Source organism: Diadema setosum, chromosome 5, assembly GCF_964275005.1.
Source record: "Diadema setosum chromosome 5, eeDiaSeto1, whole genome shotgun sequence".
NCBI lineage: Eukaryota > Metazoa > Echinodermata > Echinoidea > Diadematoida > Diadematidae > Diadema > Diadema setosum.
Window position 1 is genome coordinate 13,604,665 of NC_092689.1, and position 24,682 is coordinate 13,629,346.

General features: G+C 38.5%; 1 protein-coding gene across 1 annotated transcript in view; it reads right to left on the reverse strand.

The window, feature by feature from the left end:
• Positions 1-23,592, reverse strand: part of LOC140229105 (protein CIP2A-like) — a 43,487-nt gene extending 19,895 nt beyond the window's left edge. The window contains exons 1-18 of the mRNA XM_072309371.1: positions 23,522-23,592; positions 21,254-21,396; positions 20,397-20,556; positions 19,650-19,762; positions 18,327-18,421; positions 17,631-17,727; positions 16,818-16,940; positions 16,134-16,279; positions 14,333-14,408; positions 13,302-13,508; positions 12,824-12,980; positions 11,867-12,011; positions 10,966-11,065; positions 9,612-9,730; positions 8,334-8,577; positions 3,231-3,293; positions 1,932-2,042; positions 978-1,174 (exon numbers count right to left, since the gene is read on the reverse strand). Of these exons, the coding sequence (XP_072165472.1) occupies positions 978-1,174; positions 1,932-2,042; positions 3,231-3,293; positions 8,334-8,577; positions 9,612-9,730; positions 10,966-11,065; positions 11,867-12,011; positions 12,824-12,980; positions 13,302-13,508; positions 14,333-14,408; positions 16,134-16,279; positions 16,818-16,940; positions 17,631-17,727; positions 18,327-18,421; positions 19,650-19,762; positions 20,397-20,556; positions 21,254-21,355 (2,255 nt within the window). The 5' untranslated portion in view covers positions 21,356-21,396; positions 23,522-23,592. The remainder of the gene's footprint in view (positions 1-977; positions 1,175-1,931; positions 2,043-3,230; positions 3,294-8,333; positions 8,578-9,611; positions 9,731-10,965; positions 11,066-11,866; positions 12,012-12,823; positions 12,981-13,301; positions 13,509-14,332; positions 14,409-16,133; positions 16,280-16,817; positions 16,941-17,630; positions 17,728-18,326; positions 18,422-19,649; positions 19,763-20,396; positions 20,557-21,253; positions 21,397-23,521) is intronic.
• Positions 23,593-24,682: the final 1,090 nt, after the last annotated feature.

Here is a 24,682-nt window from a genome sequence, read left to right on the forward strand (position 1 = left end):
GACTGCCAATCAAGGAAACAAAATTGTATCAGTATTCCTTTTGCTGTTCTAAGGATGGGTGTGTCTGTTTGCATTTTCTTCTCTCTAAATGAAACCTTAGATTTGGATAGCCTGGAAGGTATGCATACAACATCGTATGCGTTATCTGAGACCATTAAACGAAATTGTATCAGTATTTCTTTTGCTGTTCCAAGGATGGGTGTGTCTGTTTGCATTTTCTTCTCTCTAAATGAAACCTTAGATTTGGATAGCCTGGAAGGTATGCATACAACATTGTATGCGTTACTGTACGAGCTGAAATTTTCGCGTACAGATATTTTCGCGAATTGGTCCTTAGAGGACATTTTCGCGTGTTGTTAATTTCGCGGTTGCGAGGGTCTAACTGAACTTAGTTATTTGCGCGTTGTTATTTTCGCGATTCAAAGGCGATTCGCAAAATTCGCGAAAATAAAACCACCGCGAAAATTTCAGCTCGTACAGTATCTACGACCATTTCATTAGTTACCAATTTGCACAAAATGCCTGCAACATTAAAATGTGTGTAACTGTGATGTATTGTCCTTGCACATCTGTGTATTACAGGAGCATGTGTGCATCTGTGGTTTTTTTTTTTTTTTTTTTTTGAGGAGGGAGGGTCTGTATGTTTAGCAGATTTGAGTTGGTTCATGGTAGACTGTAAAAGAATTTCACGGTTCAAGGTTCGAATGCTCCACAAAAAGATTCATCTCAGTTCTCAAGTCTCAGTAAGGTGCTTGCTACATGTACTTGACTCAAGAACTTGGGAACTCCACTTCACATGCTCACTGGCACGATTTACTGTAAAATGGAAATTTCTGCAGTGTTGAAATTTTTCGCGCATTTCGTGCAACCAGAAGCTAGCACAAAAATAAAAGCTCGCCATATGTCAAGCGCGAAAAATTACTCACATGAAAATAACCACTTTACAGTATTCTGAACATAATCTGGGCATGTCAAACCTTTGCGTCTGCTCTGCGTAGGCAGCCTTTAGCTTCTCGTGTTCCCTAGCAACTGCCTCCAGCCGCTCAATCTGGCCCATCATTGCCTTCCCCTCGGCTAGCATCCTCTCCCTCTCCAGTGTGGCCTCTGACAGCTGCTCCCTGTACTCTTCACTCCTCTTCTCAGACTCCTGGATCATGGATCGCAGCTTACGTGCCTAGTCCATCAAAAAAAAAGAAGAAGAAATGAAATAAAATAGAATCGTTTTTCGAATCACTCATCAGAGAAGAAATGTCATGCGCAGCAAAATTTCATACAGATAAAGCTTGATACAGACAATGCAAACATGTTAGAGAAAATAATTGCGCAAAACTCTGATACACACTTATGCCCGCAAAATATTCTTCTTCTCGTGGAAGTGACTAAAAAACAACACCAACAATGTACAAACAAGAGGATGGACAGACGGACAACTGGAAAACAAAATGCTTCCGGCGGCACTTTGTGGCTGAGGCATAAAAAGTTGATACATTATTCTTGGGACTTCACATTACATTTGTGTGATTTTGTAGACGGTACAGTTTTTTTCTACTACTTATTCATCCCAAGTATCTCTATCATTAATTCTGGTTCTTTCAAGGAATACATCAGTTCTAGGCTGTTAAAACACATACAATGTGTAGAAACACCCATATTCAGAGCATATGTATGTATTTAAGCATTATTGTTATCATATGAACTGCTATTATTGCAATTACTAATTATTGATATAATTATCAATATCATTATTACAACTGCTATCATTACTATTATCACAATTTCTATCATCATCATTATCATCATCATCATCATTTTCAGTGTCAACACGAATATTCATATCTTTTATTTTAAAGTTTACCAGAACACAACTCATTGCAGCAGTCATCTTTTAATTTACACACACACACACACATGGTCACAGTCAAAAGACTTGCCTCATTGTCGGCCTGGGCTTTCCTGCAGCGGTACTGGGCTATCAGACGGTCTGCCTGGGCCAGCGCCATGGCCTTGGCTTCCAGTAAATCCTGAAGGTGACTTTCCTTGGTCTGTCATTGGCGCAGACAGTGACATACATGTAGGATTATAGCAACTTCTAATGCATTTAAAATCCCTAAATCATGTGCACATGGCACAGAAAAGTAACTTCTCACATCACCATCAATGATAAAAGTTGAGAGTAAGTAGCATCTCTTAATTATTGAAATTTCACACAATACAACGTATATTCAGATCACTTGTCTATAGAGATGTGACTGTCAATCACAAAACCAACAGAAAGTCACACAACCTGATTTTGTGGGAGGACTCCACATTGGTGAAATGTGTCAATTCAACCTAGTCCATCTTTAGTTTTTTCATATTTTCTGAAAGAGCAATTGCTCTACACAATTCTAAAGTTTTGGATCATTAAAGTTTTTTTTTTTTTTTTTTTTTTTTTGCAGCTTTTCCAGAACGCTTTATTTGTAGAATCGTGTGATCGGAAATGACTTTGAGGTCCCTTTTCGTTTCTTAGAAACGCTTCACAACTCTTCACTTCCAACTCTAATAACTTTCGAGAAAATGATGCCACTGCACTGAATGTTAGTATAAGTTATGAATAGAATGTGCTCATTGAGAGTGCCAAATTTCAGCTAAATCTCATAATCCCTTCATTGTGATCACTAGGTAGTTTTGCATCCTGTGTTTTGTCCCATTCATTGCACAGAGCACAGTTTGAGATTAAATATAAGCACCTGAACAGACCCTAAATTCAAAGTCTCTTCTCCCAGTACACATTTTTCCAGAGTGCGTACTTTCTTTTCATTATTTAGATGGGTTAATGGAGTCCATTTGTATTGACTTATACATTATTGTTAAGTTCAGAGAGTCTGCTCTTTAAGAATTTGCCCTTTTCTTAAAATCTCTGTCTGGTGACTTTTTTTAGTGGGTTTGTGATGCAGGGCTACATATTTATTTCACTTGTTTAAATCAGTAGGCCTAATTGTAGACAGTACTCAAAAACCAAACACAACAAACAGATCTGTCAAAACATGGAAGACACATAATTCAATGCAACATTTGCATCTGCTTACCTCAGTCATATGTCTACAACAACATGAAGTTGATATGAATCTGAGAAACACACACTATTAACAAGAAATTATTGAGTCAGCATTGGAAAAAAAAAAAACACTTTTAAGCCAACAGCTGATATTCACAGAGTCTATCATCACCCCATATGTGGATGTACTTACTGCAAGTGAGGACAACTTGTGTTCATATACGTCCATAATCTCTGATGCCTTGACATCTTTCAGCTGAAAATCAGAACAGAGTAACAAAACAATACAGGCATATGTAAATACGTGTACCTCTGCATAGCCATGACACTTCTCAATGAATCTTGAATGCCACAAAATATTTGGTCCTTGCATGCCACATAGGGACCATTTTGTGTGCCATAATGAAATAATGTTTTGTCCAAACATGTCTGCGCCAGTCGAATAACGAAACTCCAGACGACCTCGAGTAGGGTGTGAAAGGATTTATTGAACCAGGCCCGAGACACTCGGGTGGTGCCGCCAATAGAGGGCGTTAACAAGTAACATGAACAAACTGTCTAACAACAATCCCTGGCGTGACTGCCTTTTTTCTTCTTTCTTTCTTCTTCTTTCTTTCCTTCTTATTAAATCGATCAATATAAAACAAGAAATACTGATAACACAAACGAACAAACACCATTGGGCTTATAAACTACCCATAAGGAGTGGACTATAACCATTTAACTTACCATGCCTAAATTGGATACATTCATATCCTGCTGATCGTTAAACCGCAACACTGATTACCTTCATTATACAAAAGGCAGTGCATGGGTCTAAAATTACACTCAACAAAAGAAAACTCTTCAACATAACATTGTTCCTGCAGACAATTATATCAATATACACTCATCGATTTCTTATTAAGATCAAGATATAATAAGGGTATATAGATTAAAACATATATACATTGTATCACAAAAATAAAACCAGCATTGGCTTTACAATCATTCTGACCATTAAAATCATCACCATATGTGATGGTTAACCAACACAATGTGTAGACTTCACACCATGTATAATATTTATATGATCATACACTCAAATCATCCTGATCACATCTTCTATATCCCCTTCCTCGCCAAATTAAAAACTGAATAGGGACAACTACAACATGTACTCTACTATCCTAAATGACAGGGCCCGCGTATGCGGCACATCCTAACAAGGCAAACTAATCTAATATAAAAACTTCAGTCAGATAATGAAAAGGTAATCAAACTAACGCTCTAGGAGAGAGTACCACGTAAACAATGAAAGATTTGTTATTTTCACAGTACCCTGAAAAAATATGAACATGCCTACAAAATAGGCAGGAACTTGCATGGGGATCAAATATACTGGTAACCAATGGAACAACAGCGTACAACTACACTGTATCACAACCATCTAACAAAAACAGTGGTAGATCAATGGACCTGAACAGAACCATCTAAATTTCAAGAAATCACTATCCAAAATAATATAGACTTGATCACATACACGGGCCAAAATAAACATGATCCGTATATATCCATATGGCCAGGTTATTCATGTAGTACTCACGTGACCATCTATACAATAAAACACAGGCTTCAAACTCATTGCTACTTAAACATAATCATTAAATGACTATGACTCTGGGGACTACATGTAGTCCAATAACATAAGTACTGACAAGTTACCTATGAATTTGACTATCAATAAACAGTATCACAAAATAAACTGGTCAACGAGAAGTTCTCATAACCACAAGGGGGTCCATCAGAACAGCTCAGAGCCACGTTCAGTGCGAGGGTGGGTATCACCATAAAAAAACAACTGAAACTATAAATGAAGTGTCAGGTTAGCTGCAAAACCTGATCATGAAATCATTTGTTTTATAATGACCGAATTGGCGCAATCTTCTGTAATTTCGATAACAGATATCACTAAACCACCATATAAAACAACACCAAAATATATGGCAAGTGAGAGAATAATTTGGCATAATAGCACCAACAAAAATTATTGACCCCAAAATATTCCTCATGAAAACAGGCAACCCCATGCCGGTGGCTCAGATGGGTATACCAAACACATGTACCTGCAACTTCTAATACAAGCAGTACTTAGCCATAAGATAAATAAACACATTCCACAAAATATTACACTTGTCTTAGTACACAAAGCTGAAAGCTGAATAGTGTATTCAACTATTCATACTAAAACAACATCTTGTTCTTAAGATAAAGTTATCATTATCCATAAAAAAATCTTCGATCCTGAATAAAGAGTGGAAATGGGAACAAAAACAAATAATTACACTTCACTCGAACAGTGTAACTCGTACATGTGTACTATTACCTTGCACATAATGCTACCCTTAGTATACATTGTGAAAGGCATACAATCATCAACATATCAACATAAATAACTAAACACCATTTATCATTCAAATACTCTATCACAACAATCAAGATTAACATTACAATCACAACCTCTTATATTTCTCCTTCCCTACTTCTTTCTTTATACTATCATTACATCATACTAAAAATTTATAATCAATCATTACACAACCTTTCACTTCTCCTTCCCCAATTCTCTCCGTATACCATTATTACTATTACAATCATTATAACTTTCTTTCATTTCTCCTTTCCTACTTCTTTCATTACTAAACTTTAAAATCAAAACTAACATTAAAATCACAACCTCTTATATTTCTCCTTCCCTACTCCTTTCCTTATACTATCATTATATATATATTAATTTCAATCATTACACAACCTTTCACATCTCCTTCCCCAATTCTTTCCATATACTATTATCATCATTACAATCATTTTAACTTCCTTTCACTTCTCCTTTCCTACTTCTTTCCTTACACATTCATTAATGTTACAATCATTACAATACAAATACAAACGTACATGTACTATCAAATACAATCATAACACAACTTCTCTTTACTTCTCATTCCCGTATTTCCTTCTACATACAATCATGACTATTAAAATCACCATCAAAACTAACCTCATTTTCCTACAACAATTTAATACTTACTTACATCATTAATAAAATCATTTAAACTTCATTTTTAATTCAGTTCCATTCAGCACCTTCTTACATCATTAATACTTCAGTGTGTGCATATAACATACCATTATACATGTACAATGATACAAACTGTAACACATCTCAATTATCACACTTCTCTTCACCTTTTTACCAACTAATTCCCAAATTACAAACAAACAATATTACTCAACTAACAATATCTAACTTCATACTTAAAAACCTAACATTAGATTATAATTAAAAAACACAATCATTCATATAACCATTAATCATCACATTTCATTCTTCCTCTTCCCCTGTCACAACAAATAACAAAGACAACAAGAAGACAAGACAACGACAAGCAAGGAATATGTGAAGGACATACTGTGGCAGAGCTCAAGATACACATTAAATCAATAATTCACAAAAAATTAACATCAACATAATGTCCATCTGATTTCCGGAAAAAAAAAATGTGTGTATCACAGATTGGAGAAATTACAGCGGCTCCTTGGTGATTCCATCATAGTCTGGAGCTTGATTTCCAAATACTCATCTCGAATGAATTATTAAAACAAGCGAAGCCACAGCGACTGATGAAGACATAGAAACGAGAAGAACGCGACAAGAACACGATGAGGATGTAGACAAGACGTCAGGTACAGATGACAGCGAGATCCGTGGCAATCCACACATCGCTTTGTGTGGTGGAGCGGGGAAACTGCAGAACATACTGATGGCTGACATATCCGAGGCTGGAGAAGATGAACATCCCAGGACTGCTCAACCGGATGATGAACAAAATCTCAGCTCACGAGTAGAATGAAGGACACTCAGGTGATGAACGTGCACAGAGGGATATGAAGACAGGACAGAGTAGGTGGAGACGGTACAGGAACGGTGAGGGGACAGCAACCGCAACGAGCCAGAACAGTGCTGCGAAGCCGGAGTCGGGGAGCTGCTCGCATACATGTCCGCGTGCATGTGATGCACACGGCCACAGCATCAAAGTACACATCTCGCCCAGAATGCTTGGACTGCAGGCAAGCTACAACTGGAGGCTGGTGGAGGTTGTGCATCTGGCTGCCGACCAACAAACACGGGAACGGGTAGGGACGTCACTCACACAGTTCACATAAAGGTCACATAAAACACAAGGTTGGTGTGCGACGCTTGCGTGCCACTTCGTCGGTACGCGAAGCTCGGTGCGCCGGTGCGCCGGTGGACCCGGGCCTGGTCCACCACCATCACGGTGGAGGGGCTGCGCCTGTGTGTCGGCACATGTGCGCACGTGTATTATACGTGGGACTATCCAGTCACAAGGTTGGGACACCTACCCGACGTTATCACAACAAATGACATGCTGAACGTCTGACCTCAAGGCTTGAGCGAGGTTCCGTTGATTCCTGGTTAGTTACGCGTTCTAAAATGGGTCGTTGCGTTGATCCCGACGCTGCCACCACGCCAGTCGAATAACGAAACTCCAGACGACCTCGAGTAGGGTGTGAAAGGATTTATTGAACCAGGCCCGAGACACTCGGGTGGTGCCGCCAATAGAGGGCGTTAACAAGTAACATGAACAAACTGTCTAACAACAATCCCTGGCGCTGATCTGTTGAAGTGTGTGTTAAATGCATCACAGGAACTGTGAGGGAGGATAAGCCCTGCACGTCAGGGTAAATGCTCTCTTTTACAGTTATTCACTATTTATTGTTGATACACTTGTGTTTGAGTGAAGACATAGAAAACATGCAAACTCAGCATTCTACTGAATAAGTCACATCTGTAGGCCTAACAAAGAAAGAATAAATGCTCTGTCTGCTTCACATGGAACTGCATCATAGACTACCTGTAGATGGAGATGACAAGTCAGTCAAGCAGTTTACTTACAGCTAAATTGTGCTATGACTCTTCAAATAGTTTTGGTATTTGTAGTTTAGCAATGAGTTATCTTAACCTGGTACACCTATTCTGGGCCACACTAAGGCTGTGAAATCTTATTGTTTCCCGAATTCCTTTCCCCCAATCAATCATCCAACAAAGTTCAACTAATGAATTGTACGTACATGGAGATTTCTTTTTTAATTAATAAAAGCTGCACCCAAAGTTCAAACTAAACACACAAACCACAACATAGGACAAATAAGAGTTAAGGATGGTGGTCCAATACTCATCATAATTATCACAAAATAATCACAGATGAGAAACGTGACGACAGGTTTACACACTCACATCCAGCCCTGTCTGCATCCTGTCTATCAACTTGTCGATGCCGGCGTTCTGGTGACCTGTGACCTTTGGTGCCCTGACGCTGGGCTCCAGGCGCGACCCCACGGTTGAGAGGTCGTAACCGTTACTGTGGCTCTGGTTCAGGTTGTGGGACGGGTGGGGTACTGGTCCAGTGTGGCCAAGAGATGACCCCTCCTGACCAGACCCTATCCGATGGCAATTATTCGAGGCTATGCACTCACCAAGACTGGGGAAAACAAGATGCATTGAGCAAGTTTTTGACTAAAATATTCATCTTTTCTTCTTGTTATTGAAAGCACAGCACAATACACACGCAAGGCAAATACAGACCTGTCTTATCATATTTAGTACCGATTTGAAAAACTCCAACAAGGATAAAAACTAAAACCTGACATACAAGAAGAAATACAAAATTTGCCTGACTTATTTTGAAATGTCAAGAGTGGTTTAATCTCAGCATGACTGGGCAACATGACTGAGTTGATTGTAACCAAGTCTGAGCATTGGTTAGAACGAATGGGCTTACTATGGGCTGGAATGCTAGAAGCATTTAATTTGAATCTGAAAGCAGTGTCATGATGAAGCTGCATTCATGTCAGAGTCAGGTATAAGGAAACCCAATGGACAAACTCAAATCATCTGTGGTCTCATTCTTATAGATTCTTCCCTAGCAAGTGTTGAACAGTGCCATCCTTTCCGTTAATGTGTATGAGCAGTCTACAGCACCCTGAAAGTGCTTAACCCGTTGAGGACGGGCTGATTTTAATACAACACACATTAACCTTTGCCAAAGTATACTCGGGACTCGTCCTCAACGGGTTAAACATGCATCTAAAAATGAATTGCTACAACGAAACTGCCACAGTAGTAAAGACCAGTATTACAGTATTACAGTGTAGATGCAGGCATGCATTAAAGTCAGTACTACTCTGGAAAAAAGGGGGAAAAAAAGCTTGCCTGAGCTTTTCCTCCCTCTGATGTATAATTCAGCCTCAGCCTTGGTTAACAATGAAAGGAATGACTATGGAATAATAGTTACATTCAGATGGTGATCCCTATTAAAATTTGAGGAAAAGGCTTATCCTTGGCGCCCCATAGAGCTTATTCTCTGAGTAAGCAATGTCACGATGAAGTATCGAGTTTAAGGATCACCGTCTGAATGTAACTATTATTAGTTTGTGAATGCATCTTGAGGAAAAAAGGGCAGATGAATTAAGCAGCAATGAAGCTCTATTAAAATCCATAGGTACATTTGCTTACATGATTGAGGGGAAGTCTGGGAGAGTGGTGGCGGCCTTGATCAGTTTGAGACTGATTTGGACTCGCTCCCTCCGTTCTGAACTCAGGCCATGAGCAAGAAAGGGGACCATCCTCTGATCCTGAGGTGGAGGAACACAGATAAAATGAGAGTCCCTTTCGGTTTGCTTTGCTTTTGTCTTGCTTTATCAACATGTCATTCTCACGAGAGAGTGAGCACACACAGGTCAAGTGCAGATCCATTTAAAATCACCCAAGATCAGCATTTAGACATGACAACAGCAAATGAATAGCAAAATAAATGTTTATCATTACAAAGTAAAAACTAATACTGTGTTTACACCATGTTCCCAGCAGCCATGGCAATCACGTTTCGGGTCATCGTGGACAAAACGGCGTGGATGTGAGACAATGTGGGGGACGGGATGTACAAATGTGATGGGCCGTGATTGCCATGGATACTGTGTCAGATTTTTAAATTGACAAAAAAATTTGCAACAGTAGTCATGGTGCCGATGAGAAACATAGTAGGCCATAATAAAATGGGTAAACATAACAAAATGTGACTGTAGGCCTACGTAATAAGCCATAACAAAACTTGGAGGTGGTCCGTAGTGGGACGCAACAGAAATTTATGGTGTAGTCTAGCCTGACTCGACACCATGAGAATAACAAATAATTCACTATTCTCATGGTGTCAGGTCACGCTAGACTACACCATAAATATAGAGAATTATAGCTACATGTCCACTGAAGCAATTGGTGGAACAAATAGATTGAAATATGGAGGGGGAAAAAGGGAGAATATTTCACCTACCCACTGCCCACTATGTGTTTTGGGTAAATGGGGCTGCCATGGCTGATGGGAACAGGGTGTTAACTAATAGCACGAGAGACAAAAAACCACCAAGCCAGTGCCAGAGCTCAAATCCAAATACTTACTTTTTGAAATCACCATCTTACAACTCCCATGTCAGTTTGCATCTGACATACATCACAAAATATCACGATAATTTTCTGATAACCTCTTTCCCATTACTAGGTCATGACTTTTGGACTTGATGTTTAGTTTAAGTGGACATCAGTAAAAGACATAGAGGGTAAATGTATTTTGTTGTTTTTTGCATAATTTTATGTGATTGTGACCAATATTGCTGTTTCAAAAAAACATGGAGACCTAAAAGATTCTGCATGTTTTAATTATTATTATTTTTTGAGGGGGGGGGGGGGTCTGATTTGAGAAATGCCTGAACTATACATTCTCTATCTAGTCAACTTGGATAATGAGTGCAATGCTTATCTACACAATTTTCTAATATTTGTGAGTGTGACTCAGTGAACCCTGACATGGTCTTACCTGCAACAACTCACAAAGGGCCATCTTAATCTGGGGCAGGTGGGACTGCAGAGACACCATGAGGTCCAGTATGCACAGCACCGTCCCGACACCTGCGTCACTGGAGTCACCAAAAAGAAAAATGAAAACAAAATGTGGTGCAAATACTCCCAAAAGCTATATTCACACAGCTGTGATAATGTTCTTAACCCATTGAGGACGAGTCTCAAGTATACTCGGGCAGGGGTCTATGGGAAATGCATGTTGTAGCAAAATCAGTCTGTCCTCAATGGGTTAATGAATCATCAAGACTAGATTCTCTCAATATCTTAAAGTAGGAGTTCTCACAAACACCACTCAACACATGGGGGGACAAGAACAAAGGGTAAAATATTTGTGGCATAGGAATTCAGCAACTCTCATGTTCTGTTGATTATCTATGCCTACTGTTTTCTTTTTTCTTTTCTTTTTTTTAGTGGGGGGGGGGGGGGAGGAGGGGGTGTTCACTTTTCTGAAATCAGATGGCGAAGGTGGGGGTAGATATGACAACTGAGGCAAGTTTTTCATCACAGTATGGCCTAGTCTTCACACTCTCCGCCATGATTAAGGATCAATACCCATACACTGCACTTGCTCCTGCAAATTTCACTATTAAACTGAAACTGCTCTGATTGCACTTTGGCTTGATGGAAGAAATGCAGAAACCTGTGAAAAGTTTTGGCCAAAACATGTAACTTATTTTGAGCTCTTCTCTACTCTTTTTTTTTCCTCAGAAACCCATTTCTTAACATTTCCACTAATTTTCTCTCATTTTTTTTCCCCCAAAGAATCTCAATCTTGCACACATTGCACTATTTCTTTAATAAAACTTCACATTTCCGCTTGGAAATTACTAGTGAGATTCTCTTGGGATAAGACTCACCCCCAGTCACAGTCTGCGGCAGCCACACGTGTCCTGCTTAGTCCCACCTGATTGTTGTTCAGCTGATGCTCAACAATTGCTAGGCAGGGTTCAAAGTTCATGACCCGACTGATGTAAGCCCTCGAGCTGTCATCATTACAAAGGGGTACAAAACATCAAGGGTCAAGGGGCAAAATTTCCTGTATGTTGCCTTAGCAGAAGTGAATAAATTGTATAATACACAGTACAACTGTGCATAGTACATAGTACAATACATACACCTGGAAAGGAGCTATAGGCTGACATTGTCACATACTTTGGTTGGCTGCTTGAGGGATAACAAGTGATGCAATTTTTTCTTATTTTTTCATACTTGCATTTAATGAATATTTTCTAGACAAAGTGCAAATGAAGCTTGTTGCTTGTAACCTTCTCTCATTGTAGAAATTGACAGTATCTATGGTAAATACCTTGGGACTATACAGGGCATTTTTTTTAACCCGTTGAAGACTAGTCCCGAGTATACTCGGGCAGGTGTCTATGGAAATTGCGTGTTGTAAAATTGTACCAAAATCAGCCCATCCTCAATGGGTTAAGGAAAGTTTCACATTGAAGGGACAATTTGAAGAACTTGACCTCATCTTGACCCCTAATATCTAAACAACAACAACAAAAGATTGTTTGAACATCAAATAAAACTAAGGAGATGGTAATACACAAAAAGACAGGAATGCTGCACTCTCCTTGACTAAATGCACAGCAGGGAATACCCTCTGAAGTGAGTTAATATCATTTCCATTTATAAACTAGCTTTTTTAATAACTTCATTACAGCTAGCATTGTCAGCTCAGAGCACTAAACAAGTTCGATTCACACTTTTATATTGTATATGTGGGCAAAACTCAAAAGCTTTTCCCCACGAGGGCATTACTCGATTGCCAATTTACCCCAGCATTAGTACAAGATGTCAAAGGATATTCAGCAGAAGACTCATGACTTTGGTGATTTTTGTCAGTTTGTGCTTGATGAATGCACCCTCTAGATCCTGCAATGGGACAATGAGTCTTGTTGCCATGGGAACTGCAACATCTGTCTGTGGTGAGAGCTGTGCCACCAGACCAGAGTCAAGCATTTCCTATAGAAGGTGAAGTAAAGTTTGGAGGCAAACTGGCACTGTTATGGGATTGAGTTATAAGATTCTTATAATATTATTATCACTCTTCTATAACTATAAATTACTTTTTTAGTTTACACTTCTGCAAATACCCACTAAAACAACACATAGTAAGCAAAAATACACAGAATTCACATGAATTAAGTCATTGTGTATGTCTATGTGTAAGAATAGAAATACTCTGAATATCACTTAATATTGTAACTTGTAAAATCTCTACTGCAGAACATACATGAAAATTTCAATGAACACTCAAAAAATTTCTTTTTTTGTTTGTCTTACTTCGTAGACTTCTCTCATTAGGTCCAAGGCCAGAAGGGAGACTGTATTGTTGCTCTGTACAGGGCGCGATGCCCACTCTGCAATGGCAAAGAACGACTGGGGGTCATCAGAGTCACTGCCTCCCGAAACATCACGGGCCATGATGCTGCGGCACACTGTCGGACGCAGCCCAGTGATGGTACAGAAGGACAGCATCAGCTCAAAAATCTGAAAATTAAGGATATCTTTTTTTTTCATTCTTCAGTAAAATACTTGACTTAAGATTTGCACCAAAATTGCACAGAAAGGAGGTTTAACGATATGCTAATCAGGGCCCGACACTCATTTTTGTTACTGAAGTACTTGAATATAAAGTTTTGGTGGCCTTATATAATAGCAAAAAATATTTCTATAAAGATTCATTTTGAATATTAGCTGCCTGATTGGGCCACCGGGCCACTGCTAATGTCAAGCCCTGCACTAACACAACTTCTGTACTAGGCCAGTTTCATAATGAAGTCTACAGTGATTGTAACACTGAGTGCTGCTCCTAAAGTAAAAAATGAGACTCTCAAAACAAAACAGTTGTTGCCAAGCTGTTGTCAAGAGGTTGCCATGGAAACTGCAAACTTTGCATTGTGCAATTGTTTGCAACTGCTTCATGAACAGGACATTTGTTTTACTGGCACAATAACCTGAACATTAGTTGGAGGAAGGGGGGGGGGGGGGGGGTTAATGTGTGAATAGTGGCAAAAATAAAGTTTGTGCACCATGAATCTTTGACAAGCAATCCCTGGCAAGTACTCCTGGCTTATTTGAATATCGGCTGTATATCAGATCTGGGGCCTGTTTCATCGTGCAATTTACATTAACTGTACATTGAATAATACAACAGCAAATTTAGTTTGCAATTTACACAACATCTAATGAACTGCAAGTATTTCAATTTATATTACAGTAAGAGTAGCTGTTGGTACTTGCAACCTCTTTGCAAACCTCTAAATGATGCCAGCACCATAGATATGTTTTGACATACTGCACTCAGTCCTCACCTTGCTGACTGATTCATCGTCCTGTGTCGGGAGCAGACCCAACACCTTGCGAAGGCACAGTTGGAAGTGTTCAAATCTGCCAGATAAATAACAACAACAAAAAAGAGGAGGTCAGCATCTCTTTCACTGCAAGTAGTGAATATTATTACCTCCACCAAGGAAGGAGGAGGTTAAGTGATCATCGGCGCTGGTTTGTTTGTTTGCAAAATTACTGAAAAAGTTGTGTACAGATTGAAATGAAACTTGCATATAACATCAATATTGACACATATTGACAATGACGTAAACAAAAGGCTTCTATTTTGGGAATTGAGTTGCTGGCTTGATGGAGGTCTCTGTGCTCTCTGAGAGCTTTTCTAGTTATCACATGCTTCTATGAGAACTTCATTTGTATGGCTAGGAATGGTGACCATAGTTTCCAAATTGTTTGGAGTGTATCTGGCCAGTATCTGTTTGCACTTTTTCTTCAATCCAACCATTGAGTGGTCGATGAAAGAAACAACAGTGGACCAAAGATAAGGCATCACATGGACACTCTTCTCATCCCTAGAAGACCTCAACTTTGCAGATGATCTCGCAGTGCTTTCTCATACACACATGCAGGAAAAATATTGTTTGAATAGCTGAGCACAACAGACTGAACTGAAGATTTTGATACTGCACATATCAGTATGTCAATTGCACTCATGTATGAACCTAATCCCTGACTTCTGACCAGTTGATTCAAAAGAAGGGGGGGGGGGGGAACAGTTCTGGTACTCATGACACCTACCTACGGGCATCACACAGTTCTCTGGAGATCAGCAGATGGAAAGTGACTAAAATCTAGAGATACAATTTGATACATCATCTAATTTAAGCATATTTTTCATACTCTCCGCCAAATTTCCTATTTTCATTATCTCCGGTAGCCATAGACCTTATTTGTAGACACAAATTTTGCTGAAGCCATCTATAAAACTGCACCCTTGTCTTGACAAGTGCGGTTATGCATTGGGAAACACAGTGATTCGAAATCATGCTCATCTCTTGAATTTTCGAAGTAAAATGTGAATTCAAATAAGGTTTTAATACAGAGAGAATACTCAGCCACTAAAGTACAAGCAGTGTGGACTAGCTAACATTTCCAATACTGGTAGCTACTTCAATCATGGAAGTCTCAGTTCAAGAAATGTAACTGTGCAATTAAAGGACAAGTTCACCTTCATTAACATAAGGATTGAGAGAATGTAGCAATATTAGTAGAACACATCATTGAAAGTTTGAGGAAAATCGGACAATCCGTTCAAAAGTTATAAATTTTTGAAGTTTTTGTGCAGTCACCACTGGATGAGAAGACTACTGCAGTGTATGATGTCACATGCATACAACAATATAAGGAAAATATAAAGAGAATTTCACAAAATTTCATCTTTTGAAAAAAGTACACATTTCCTTGACTCGTTACTGACATATGTTATGGGTAATATTATTCCCACTGCCTTTAGAAAGAGGCAAGTCAAGTGCTCATTTATTATGCGAAAAAAGTGAAAATATGTTGAATTTTCTTTACATTTTTTTCATACTGTTGTACTCATATGACATCACGAGCCTTAGTAGTCTCCTCATCCAGCGGTTCCAACACAAAAGATTTAAAAATTCATAATTTTTGCATCGATTGTCCAATTTTCCTCAAACTTTCACTGATGTGTTCTACTAATATTGCTGCATTCTCTCAATCCTTATGTTAATGAAGGTGAACTTGTCCTTTAGGTGTTTATGAGAACACCAGAGAGTGTGTAAACAATTGTACAGTGCTTACATGAGAAGACTCTGCTGTATCCTTGGGCTCTTCAGGAGGTCAATGAACAGGTCAACGGCATAGCGTCGTGTCACAACCCCATCTCCATTGATGAGGATGTTGAAGATGAGCTGGAATGTTTGACTGATATTCTTGGCATTGAATAACTGCAAAGGAAAGCATAAAAAAGCTTGAGGCAGTCACAAACTAGCAATCAATTTGCTTATGCTAAAACCAAGCTTGAAAAATAGAGTGTAGAAATACATCAATGGACTCTAGATCAGATTGTAAACAAGAAATTTAGTATTTTTTCTTTTTTCTAAATGGGCAATTATCTATTTCCTTGACTGTGAAACTGAAAAGTATCTTGACTTCTCAGTCACTGTCAGATTCATTCTTTCATTCAGTCACATTCAAACAAGTCATGCTAATCGTATAAAATGATGATGTCATCCCCTCACAAGTCTCCCATTTGCTCACTTATGGCATGTAATCTTCCCTAAATTCTGCATTACTTTGTTTTATGGGGCTTTTTTTTTTTTTATAATAAGCTTCATATCATATGAGTTTAAGAGTTCGCAATTAGTTTTGTGTCGATCGTCACAAAGTGTGTGCTAAAGTACTGTATTAAAACAGCGTTTGACTTTACCCCGTTCTTATCACAGTCGACTTCAACATTCAGTGTAGTGTCCCTTTAAAACCTACCTTGTCGCCCAGCTCTTCATTCAAGCACAGACTCGTCAGGATGGACAGAGAAAAGATGATGATTGTGAGACTGCTGTGCGACAGGAATCTGATCAGAGTCTTTGTGATGGACTTCAGGTTGTCCTGGGTGAGAAGGGGAAGGCAGCGTTACAGAAAATCCCCCAAGAAAAGGCGGAACATATCATATGGCAATTCATCGATAGTCCCATTTTTTTCTGTCGTATTCCAAGTAAAATAAAAAGTATCAATAAACAACCCATGCTGGCAAAAAAAAAGCAACACAACATTGAATTTACTTACAGTATACCATTACATAGTTACACAATGTCAGATAATGATGGAGAAGAAAAAAAAAGCAAAAAATATCAAATCAAATTTAATACCAAAGCTCCAATACTGCACTGCCAACAAAAACAGCATGGTCCTACAAGCAAACACAGTCTCATGTATTGTCACTGAGTGCAAGTCCTTGTACATGTACCTCAAATTCTGGTGAAAATCCCTCTTTTTGGATTAATTTGTAGATAATTTGATTAAGTGATGCCCTGTCCAAACCCCAGCCATCGTATCCCCAAATTGAAGCCACTGCAGCATGTCAAACAAAAAGTAATTCCATTTGTTTTAGGCTTTGGCTACCACTTTTTTTTTTTTTTCACTCCCCTGAACATTTGACATTTTCAAGATACAAGTTTTTGTCTGGCACAGTGATATGGGGTAAGGATGAAGATATTGTATCTGGGGCTTGGAACTACTTTCATCATTTCTGGCACACTTTAAAAAAAAAACAAACAAACAAAAACTATGCGCACTCACCATAGCTTTGATATGAGCCTGGATGGAAATGTTCTGTCTGCACAAGTTTGCCAGCAACCCTAGACAGGGCATCGTCAATTCTGTCTCCTGTTCAAGTCTGAAAAACAAAGAGGGGAAAATCACTGTCCATGCATTATGCTAACATCTTTGAAATGAGATTGGACTTGAGGCTAGGTGATCCAATAGTGAGGACGTTAAACCTAAGGAGACGGGCAAAGTGTGGGAAATCTGCTACCGCAGGTATCACAGCTTAATTCTGCTTTTATACCATTTTACTTTGTAGGCATGTCTTCTCCTTTTCATAATATCATTAAGATTTTGCTTGCTTGAATAACAGTAGGTACTATGACCAAGTACAGGTATGAATCTTCGACTTAACTTGATATGGTAAAAATAAACTTGTATAATGCAGTGAAAACTTAAAGGTATATAACTCAACTCAAAATGGTTTACCAGTATGTAACTGGCAGAATAAAAGAAGTACTTGATAGAGCTACATATGTATGTTCGTGGCTTTTAATGAGACCTTCAAAAGAACAGAGTTTGAGGTTTGGTGTTTGCTGCTAATTTTGAGGAATGACATATTGTCCTTTTTCACACATGTGTATGTCATGCTTTTCTTAGTTGTGGTGCATGGGGATCACAACGGGGTATCTGTAATCAATGATTAGCGAGATCTGAAAAGTTTAATCTCACATCTGAGTTAGCAGGAACTGGACGAGATCCTCCACATAGTTGTTGGGGTAAACTATCCTGTAGTTGTATGTCACTCGCTGCAGCAGTTGAATGCACTAGAGGGAAGAGATTCAAAAGATTTTTTTTCCTAAGAACTGTTTGATGTGCATTGTACATTATAATCCTAAAACATGATGTTTATAATTGTGATGATTTAGCACAAGATATTTCATATGGTAGTGTGAAGTATTCTCAGAATATAAGTTACACCAGCATATAACTTGTCAGAATAATTATGTAAATGGTTTTTGAAATTTTCTTGATTGCAAAATTGCATATTTTGATTTTGCAACCCCGATGTAGGAAGTGTCCATATCAAAAAAACAAAAAACAAAAAAAAAAAAAACAAAAAACAGCCTACATGCAGTGGACAGAACATCTCTTCTCACACTGTCTACCTGAAGCATTTGAGTTCAGATACTGTATACGCTATAATTTTCGCGTACATAAATTTTTGCGAATTGCCACTGTCACACATTTTCGCGAGTGGTTAAATTCGCGATTGGGGGACCAGAGAAAAGGTATGAAGGGGCAAAGAAAGTGTGAATTTTCAACTTACGAGCAAATAAGAATGATACTGTTATACACTGCATGAAAAAGACTTACCAAACTCTGTGAACTAGTAAGTTAGAATTCAACATTTTTGAAGTGGTTAAGTCCATCGCGCTAGATTTCTGACGAGTGGTCCCCTTGCGATAATGGATAGGCTCTCTACAGTATTCGTAAGTAGACGTGGACGTGCGTAAACAAGCTTAGCCAGTATATGTTCGGTAAGCCGTGACATGGTATACTAGTACTGAAATGTTCGTATCATCAAGGCAAGGGATTCATTTTGGTAGGTAATATTTCCGTGTGTTGTTAGTTAATTTCGCGAATAGCTCCCGACTCGCGAAATTCGCGAAAATAAAACCCCTGCGAAATAAATAGCGTATACAGTATGAATATATTCTTTTCTTTTGCTTGCAGCAGAAAAAGGATGAACTTAACATATCCATTCAAAATGTGTCGCACAAACAGGCAATGTTGGAACATGCAACTGTGAAGACTATTTTGAGCAGAATTTTTTGTAAAAAGGAGAAAAAAAATACAAACAACTTATTCATTCTTCAGATATTGTCCAAGGAAAGTTTGTCTACTCTTATAATACCAACATGACTCTGACACTCAAACTCTATTTATAATTATGAACACATGCCATTTTTAATAGAAATGGAAGTTTCCACATTAGAATCTAAAGATTAGGTAACATGTGTTTTTCTACTCAAACTTTCACACGAGTCATACCTGACAAATGATTGTGTCATCTGTTGAACCCCTCTGCAGCTTCAGGAAAGATGCCAGAGAAGCAGGGAGGTTAAAGGTCACTTGAAGGGTTTCCCTGACATCACAGTCTGAAGCTGCATGGTGAAAACAATAAAAACAATATGACTGCATCTCTAGGCTTCTAAAACGAATGTGCATTTTGCTTTGTATTGCACATATATGTAATTACCGTGGTACACATGTTTGATTGTTTTTGTGTGTGTTCTTGTTGTTGTACATGCATTTTTATGAAACAGGCATGAATGGTGTTTAATTCTTTTACCCTGCTGGAGCATCTTCCTCTGACTGTTGTTGATTGTATAAAGAACTTGGAAAAGAAAACATGACTATAATGCTAGTCTAATGCTCAGCTGCAGTTACATCTGGGTTATTTCTGCACATCATTTTTGATACCACTGTATTAATTTTGTTATAAGGGCAAATGAGAAGCACTATTCCAAAAATATTAATGCCCCAGTTCAAAAGCATTTAATTTGTTGTGTCAGTGAGAATCTATTAGATGACTTTTAAGTTATAGGTATCATAACTCACCCATCAATCATTTTATGTAACCTAATTTTAATCCACCTGTATCACAAGTATCGCTGAATTCATCAAACATGACTCGTACTTGCACATTGAAGACTTCACAATATTAAGCATGACCAATAATGACATGTATCCAATGCTTTAAAGGTAACATGAACACATATTATGAGCACTACATACCAAGATTGAATAGCAGCACCATTGCCTTGAGAGCAAGGTCAAGTGGGGTCGCAGGGTCATTGAGAAGGTCAACCAGGCATGTCAAGCACTCGCTGGGGAGGAGCTGACGAGGGGAAAAATAGCTGAGGGACTTGTCCCTTGATGTGATGCCAATCAAAACCTGCAGACAGGGGAGGAGAGTGAGATGAAATGTGAGGATGAAACAGACATGATATGCACACGCATGGTACATAGTAAACATTACCATATAATTGATGAAGACAACTGAACAGCATAGTGTGAATGCATTGCATGTGGCACATTGTAACAGCAGCAGCAGCAGCAACAACAACAACAACAAAACTACCGGTAAAAGAGTACATGCCACATGGATTGAAATAATAAATACACATTTTTTTTTGTTAGGTAGAACTGGTCAAAGTTTGTATTTCTTGCAGTTTGTGCTGCTGTTACTGCCAGACTTCAGAAAAACTTGTTAGTTGACTTGGAAAATAAAAAAATAAAAAAAATCCATGAAAATGTCATTATTACTTGTTTGCATGCTTACAGTGTATATTCCAGAACTACAATACAGTCTGATGATACGTGTCCACTTGTATTTATCACAACAAAATACTTTAATGTATTTTAAATGTGTCTAGTTACAAAATACTAGCAAGACTGGGGATACTGAAAAGAGTTGCACTACAAAGTTCATGTAAAAAGGTTTCCATATACAATGTATATCAGTTACAATCTAGAGGTTCCACTCTCTGCAGACATTATTGAATACAATGTACATCAATATTTTTGGCTAATTTTCCAAAATTTCATGCAGCTTTCACTTTCAAAGTATCCCATCTGGACTGCATACTCACATCTAGCTGGCTCTGCAGGTGAGCAAGGTTGGCTTCACTCTGATTACGACTGTATTGATTGGAGGCCAAGACCACAGATCTCACGACGGAAGAAGCCTCCATCTTGACGACACAGAGGTAACGTCTCAGACATACACCTACAGCTGCATGTAAAGAATGCAAACCAGTAGTCTGCTTTACATTTATGTGACCGTGTATCACAAAATCAACAAAAAGTCGCACCACTTGATTTTACTTGAGGAAAAGGTGAAACGGCTAAACCAAGCCAATCTTGAGTTTTTCATATTCCTGATATGGCTATTCTTCTTCTACATTATTCTTAAGTTTGGGATCATAGTGCAAATGAGAAAGTGTGTTTTCAGCAGTTTTTTCTACAAGCCTTTTTGTAGAAAAGCATGCATAGGTATGTTTTAGAGGCCACTTTTCACTTCTTAAATTCCTTTACACACTCTTCAATTTCAACTCTAATAACTTGTGAAAGGATGATACTACTGCTTTGATAGTTGGCATTAATCATGGACAGAATGTAGTAACAGAGCATGCTCTATTTCAGCTTAATCTGATAATCCCTTCATTCTTGTTGCTACGGTGTTTTACATCCTGTGTTTTGTCCCATTCATTGCACAGCTAATACTGCTTGGTGAAGATTAAGCGCTTGAATAGATCCTGTACTTCAGAGCCTCTTATCTCAGTTTGCACTTTTCCAGAGTGTGTGCTTTAGAGGGGTGAAAAGAGAAGTGTCAACGCAGGCATTTTAGGGCACAAATTTCTACTCACTGTATCCATTTGAGCATGTTTTTTTTTTTTTTTAAGTTAGCACAGAAATGATTTCTAATGTACATTGTATGTACTAAGCCACTCTGAGTATTTGCAACTGACTGTCACACACTATCTGTCCAAAGTACCTTGCAAGCATAATTTTGGGAAAAATCAGATAAAACCAAAAAATTACTTATAATACGAATGAGAATGCTGAAAAACCAGTGATACCTACATGTACATTGTAAATATACACTTGTAAGTAGATCCACCCGATTCAATTTGTGACCCACTACAACAAAAAGATCAGAAAGTGAAGGGAGGTCTATTTTCTGAAAATGACACGACTTTAAATTTCCTTACTCTTCCACTGTAATTTCAGATATAACACGACTTAAAAAACTAGTACTTGGTGCGGAGATATTGATGATTTTTATGAGACCATGTTGAGTGGTCTAGGAAATCAGCATTTTGAGAAACCCGCCTTCAAAGTTTTCTTTCTGACGCAATCGTGATAAGACAGTTTTCACCTCTTGACAATAGAATGTCTGCTCATAGCAGCCTCCGCAATGTTCATTCAAGCTTCTAATAGCACCAGTGGTCCATGCATGACCAATCAGTAACCAGGATGCCACGCACCAACCAATAATGAGATCACTCCCTCGTTGCTAGGGGCAGAGTGTATCTGCTGCGCTAAATCCAATCTTCAGACACGTTTCTGTTCCATTCAATTGAAAGTCAGAAAATCACGGCCCAGAAAAAAATGCTAATTTCTTGCCTTTCTTGATCACTTGCAGTTGTAGCTTCGAAATTTCGGCAGAAGATAGACACAACATTGCACTGGACTACAACATTATGCCAACAACAGAAAATTCGATGATTTTGACAATCTGACCTCAAATTCGATTTTCTCTGTTAAGGCAAGCAGTCAACAACTTTCAGATCCTTTTGCTGGTGTTGTGGCAGGTCACATTTTACCTACAATCTTGTACACTCTCTGGACTCTGTCTACACGATACAGTTTGCTGCAAATATCTGCGTAGGGGATGATTTATGATGGTTTGCCGTAACTGCACCAGCCAACAAAACGCGAAGTCATGGAAGTACAAATTGTAGGTTCTTAATAAATTTAAATTTAACTGTGTGAAGAGAAGGATCGCCCCAGGTTCTTTTTTTGCCTACTGTGCTCGTCTACCGGTTTTAGTTCTACTAACCATTAGAATGTCTAACGGGTTAGGATGTCTATACGTTAATAGACTGTCTAGTTGAGGGCATAGCCTATAAAATTATGCGGTTGAACATCATGCAATTGAACATCAGATTCTCGGCTATCTACAACACAAAACTATACGAATGGGACTTAGACACAACTTACATTACAAGGAAGGAAGTGTTCGTGAGTCTCGCAGACTGCAATCTAACGTTACGTCGTTAGATACCAGAGTTTCGTATCGTACTAACTAACGGCACATTCTAAAACAAAACTGACGACAAGCGATTTATATTTACCGATTGATTCGATAGGACCCGACGACCTGGGCTGGCTCCACCAGTATTTTCGCCAGTAAGCCGACAGGCGATGTTTTTGTGATGGTTTAATTTACGATTTGAACTCAGCGCGCTTTATAACGTTGTGAGTAATTAATTACCATTGCACGTACATCGGACTGTACGTACGCGCGAGCCGTTTCCGATCACGTACAGTCATAAACAATAGAAGGCGCTCGATACATCAATGTAGCCTGTATTTCTGTCAGACCCAGAGATTTTACAAGGTGAATATTTAGCAAAAAAATCTCTTTGGGCAGACCAAAGTCAGGCACGTATTTCTGCTTTCTAAATCTAGTTTCTGCTTTCTAATCTATAGTTTCATTCCGATGAAGTTGTAGCCCTACATCATAAAAAGTTGATTGTATTGTAATCCATGGAGTTACATCGTTGATGCAACTGTCGTATAACAACGAGCTTTGTAGAATTTATTTGTTGAGTTTTAGCGACTCTCTCGGGTTATGAGAGATTTTAGTTAGTACATGTATAAACAAGCATGAAATAAAGAATAAATACATGTAGCAAAACAGCATAAATAGACTTAAAAAGGCTGCAGTTCTTTCACAGTATATGACATAAAAAGATATAAAAGATGACATCTCCCCATCTCCCTCTCTCCCTCTCTTCTTCGTCTTCTTCTGTCACTTTTAGTATCACAGTGCAAGTGTACTCTGTGATCTGTCGTGTGTATGATTGAGGCAGTTTCAAAGATCAGCGTGGTGATGGGGGATACGGCGCAAACATGGAGCTAAAGCTCCAATTAATAATGTCCAATTAGGGATCGTCAGTACGCTGCAAGGGGAAATCGTTCGTGTACTTGATGTTTATTCAACTTATCTTTATTTGAGTGGCCGCTGAAATTACATGCATTAAACTTTTCAGGATAGTTGCCTTCATGATAGTTATATGCGAAATTCAGTGAAAACATACAATGAGGGGACAGTCAATACTGTATATGCCATTTTGTCTAATAACATTTTTTGATTATATATCTATGCATGGTCTAATAACATTAAAGTATATCTCTGATCGCCAGTCGTTTGTTTAACGCAGTTTGCAGGCATTATGCGTTTAACTTATTGTTACGGGTGATTCGTAAAACCAAACATAACACAAATTCCA